This window comes from Aplysia californica, unplaced genomic scaffold (genome assembly GCF_000002075.1).
Source record: "Aplysia californica isolate F4 #8 unplaced genomic scaffold, AplCal3.0 scaffold00039, whole genome shotgun sequence".
Taxonomy (NCBI): Eukaryota; Metazoa; Mollusca; class Gastropoda; order Aplysiida; family Aplysiidae; genus Aplysia; species Aplysia californica.
The window spans coordinates 1,064,322-1,069,077 of NW_004797309.1; the positions used below are offsets into that span (position 1 = coordinate 1,064,322).

General features: G+C 38.4%; 1 protein-coding gene across 1 annotated transcript in view; it reads left to right on the forward strand.

The window, feature by feature from the left end:
* LOC100533424 (hyperpolarizaion-activated cyclic nucleotide-gated cation channel) overlaps positions 1 to 4,756 on the forward strand; it is a gene marked incomplete at both ends in the record, with an annotated part of 135,047 nt that overhangs the window by 89,992 nt on the left and 40,299 nt on the right. The window contains 2 exon segments of the mRNA NM_001204707.1: positions 555 to 652; positions 2,967 to 3,116. Of these exon segments, the coding sequence (NP_001191636.1) occupies positions 555 to 652; positions 2,967 to 3,116 (248 nt within the window).

Genomic DNA, 4,756 nt, shown 5'->3' on the forward strand with positions numbered 1-4,756 from the left:
CACACACACACACACACACACACACACACACATACACACACTTATTCCTACACTCTGCATCTTTCTCGCGTTCTTCCTTGGTGTTTCCACATTCTGGGTTACAAGACAATTGCATCTAACTAGATATATCTTTGCACACTATAGCCTCCATAAAACCGGCATGGAACAAATATAAAATGCATACAAATAGAGTCATTTCCCTTTTAATGTAGGAAGCACGTTTAGATTTTCCTTTTATTTTGTAGATACTTTTCATTTCAGAATTGCTTTCAGTGCTTTATTGCCATTATCTATAAACCAGGATTAGTTATCATTATTATTATCGTGTGTGTGTGTTTATGTATGTAGATAGACAATTTTGATATCATAAGAAATGATTCGGATGTTTTTTGTATTAAAACAAAATCTTTCAGATAATTGAAAACGTTTCTTCATCAAACAATTTAAATTAATCTTACCCGGTACTATTTTCTAATCAAACTCCTATCTTTGGTAATCCTCTTCTCTTTTGCAAGAATTCTACGACACATTTACCTTCCTTTTTCGGTTGACAGGCCGAGCCTTGCGCATGCTCAGACTGGCAAAGCTCCTGAGTTTGCTGAGATTGTTGCGACTGTCCAGACTGGTGAGATACGTACAGCAATGGGAAGAGGTATGTATGGATGAATTGCGCAAAAACTTGTTATTTTGAAATGAAAGAAATTGGGTCTTTTCGTGAAGTTCCATGTTTTTAGATGAACTTCAAAAGTTCAGAACGCATAATCAAAATTGATGTCTCAAACGAGAGCTGCTGAAAATTAAGACTTCATCGCGCTCTTTTGGAAGGCAGGTCCAGATGATGTTTCGTGCCTTCGAAGTTCGATGCCCACGAATAAAAAACTGCACTTTTTAGAAACTATTCCCATGGCCATTGGTTCTCTTTCAACACTGTAAGGTAATTTTAGACGCTGGGCCTGGGCCTCTATATAGTCAACATCCATCTCCGATATGACTGAGCCATATCTGCGAGGAGAGCCTTATTATCTCTTCGGATCAACCCAAGTTCATAACACCCAGTTGGCATTTTGAACGAGATCCGTTATGATACAGACTAAGCTAACAGAGCGCCGAAAAAAATCTGTAAATCTTCAGAAACTTCATTGTTTAGAATATTAATGTTGCTGTTTATAGAAAAACCATTTCCTAGAACATGATGTATTAAAAACACAAAATCAGGTTTAAAAAAAACCAAGATGTAACGACTGGATAATTATTATAATAAGCGGGTTTTCTTTCTTTTTTTTTTTTTTTTTTTTTTGGGGGGGGGGGGGAATACCACCGTTTACACGAAGATGAGTTAACAGATCATGTATGATTAATTAAATGATAGAATAGTCAATTTTTATCATTTTCAACTCAATATTTAATCCAGGCAGTCCATCTAGAAGTTTCTAAACGGGAGGCACGGTGTGGTATCTGTTAGAATCCGATGGATAAAAAAGAGGTAGCACCAAAGCTATTGCAATATAATACTACATGTTTCATCGTTGAGAAGAGGGTACAAACAAAAATGCCAATCTTCTGAGAGTGGGGTGTTAATAAAGGGGGGAGGGTGTTAATGACTTACTCAAACCTGGAGAGCTTATGTCAACTGATGAATAACATTTACTATAAAGTAAAATTCCTTTTCAAAGCCTTATGGATATCTGTATAGCGATCGGTTTTCTTATATTATGTTGCGATCTGGTGACCTCGGAATGGCAAAGAAAAAGAACACCTTTCTTTCCTCGCTCCCTCCTTGTCTTTCTTCGCCATGCCAGGGACATCACCGAGGCCAGTAGAGTGTGGATTCCCTTTTGTTTCCTTTGAAAGTATGTTTTCGATCTTCATCACAGCATGCATCCAAAAATGTGGATGTTTTTAACTAAAAAGGAAACCAAATCGAACACATTAAAGCATTTAGAAATATGCTTACAGCCAAATGCAACATATGCAAACCAGCATAATCTGTTACTAAACAACGCTAATATATTATTGAGCGGGCTTCATTAAATATCTTTTTTTAAAGTGTTTTATGCACTTGTTTAGGGGATAACCAGTTTGTACTTCCTCTTTTAGATTTATCTGATATTATTTCTATCGTCAGCTTTTTCGAAGAGTCCCTTGACCATCTAGATCTCTAATAGAAATACCATATTGATATGTTCGGGGCTTCTTCCCACCCCCAGTTTTTCAACTAGCAGTCATCTTATAAGCTTTTTGTGAAACTTCATTAATTAAGTAGATTTACAAACTTGCTGTAGTGTATTTATTAATATAATGTTTCGAAAGGTTTACAGTTGTATTTTTACCATTCTTACTTTCTCTTGCTCCTTGTTTAACTTGGACCTCTGGAGACCTGAGCTGAAGAAAGTGAACAATACTGTGTAATGTATAGTACGTGTATAATAATTATGCATGTTTGTAGACTGTGGATGATGTGAAGAAAGATGAGCTGGGAAATAGACAGGCAAATGTTGCCATGGGAACCTTGACTAGCACAATAAGAGTGATGCTGCACTAACTGCTGAAACATTCCGATGGGGGGCACCGTAATGAGGCAGCGATAAAGCCACCGTTAGAACTAGTAGCATTGTAAGCCAATGTGGTGTGCTGTTTCCCTCAGTTCCTAGCGTTTGCCGGCAAGTTCATGCGGATCTTCAACTTGATATGCCTCATGTTCCTCCTCGGACACTGGAACGGCTGCCTGCAGTTCCTCGTGCCAATGATTCAGGACTACCCAAAAGACTGTTGGGTGTCTATAGAAGAGCTCAAGGTGAGAGTCTCCCCCTAGCCCCTTCCTCCTTTTCCTCTTCTTCTCTTGGATGGATTGTGCATTACCTCCCCCAACCGTTCACGTCCACCGCCCTTGTTCTCCCTCTGAATTTTTTTGTGGTTCTCAATATGCCCCCACCCTTTGATTTGTGCGCTTGCTTGTACTCTCGCAGTTTCTAGCCATAGCAGGGAAGTTCATGCGCATCTTCAACCTGATCTGCCTCATGTTTCTTCTGGGTCACTGGAATGGCTGCCTGCAGTTCCTGGTGCCCCTTATTCAGGATTTCCCAAAAGATTGCTGGGTCTCCATAGAGGGGCTGCAGGTACGTACGAGCCCAACGACCACACTGATACTCTGCTTTTTTGGTTTGAGCAGTGAGAGTCCACAAGAAAGGAAATACACAGAAATGTCATTCATGAACACACATTATTCCTCAGTGACTTGATATTCATCCCTTAACTAAGGTCCTTCTCCGACTAACACTCGGTACCGTTAATTGTGAGACAGATTGTTTCTCAGGTTTGAACACTGAGACAGGCCAGATTGTGTCTGCAAATGTATGTCAGATTCTAAACTTATTGACACGTTGTACTAATTGCTCAACGTCTGTATTCGAAAAGGTGGTCAAGCTCCCATAATGGGCTTGGTGTCTTTATTATCCACTTTCTGTGAACTGCATAGTTAGCATATGCCTTGAATAGCTTGAAACAGTAAAGTTGAGGTAAACGCCTACGGATATCTGTCTTATAATTCACGGAGTAGCTAGAACTTTCTACCTGATGCCCTCCTTCGGTGAACATTCTACGTGTTTTCATGGTAAGCATTGTGTTGTGACGTATGTATGTTTCGCTGTGCTATGTTGTTCGTGGACATCTAACGACGCAGCGTGACTAATGTTTGGTGCATTTACAAAGAGAATGCCTATATAATTATTTATTATATCTCTTTTACGTGTAATCCTTCCAAATGATCATTTTTTAAATATATTGGTTGAGACACAAGCCCTTCTGTCCCGATAATTTTTACACTCCTGTAATTTTCATCTAATCGTTTCTTTTCTTAGTTCTATCTAATAAGTAACTAGAAATTAATAGTATAAGACATCATTATACCTTGACTTCAAGTTCAAGTGAATACTCATTGCTTTTTTCCAACAGTTATTTTCTTAGAAAACCATACAGACATGGCCTGCTGTAAGGAGATTAATATTCTTATTGGGTCAATGATGCCACGCCTCGTCTTGCCATACCCATTCTGCGTGTGTTTTGCTGTCTTCTTTCCTTGTACTTCCCTTGGACATGAACATGTGTGTGCTCTGGTTTTGTGGAGTGCTGGGTTTTGAATACATGTATTTTGAAAGCCACTTTCACCCCTAGCCTTAGTTATCCTTTCACCCTACAAAGCACTGTTTTCAAATGTTGTGTCTTGACGTGTTCCGAGTTTATATGTATGCAACAGTAAGCAGAATTTCTCTACCAATCTGCAATATAAGTTAATCTTTACTATTTCATCTATACTTGATATGGTTCTTACATTGTAAACATATGTCTTTCTTGTGGACATCAAGAACGGAATACATCTGAAAGTCCACATTCAGCAAATATTGCTATTAAATGTATAATTAATTATTTTTGTTATTCATGCAATGCTCATTGTCTTTTGTTGACTTTTGGCTACTACTATTAGATTTTAACTTTTTATCAAATCAGTATCAATTATTTTTCCGAAAATAATATAACATTACCATGATGTAAATTATGTTGTTTTTTGTCTGCGTAATCATAATTAAAAATGAAGAACTGACTATTTATATATTATAACTGTGATATATCAAGCCTCCCCTGAATCTCAGTTTCATTTTGATCTCCCCTACTCCACCCCACCAAGGCTTCATCCCTCTCCCTCTCTCTCACTTTTTCCAAGGCTACCATTCGGCCTCTCTCTCTCCTCTCCCTCTCTCTC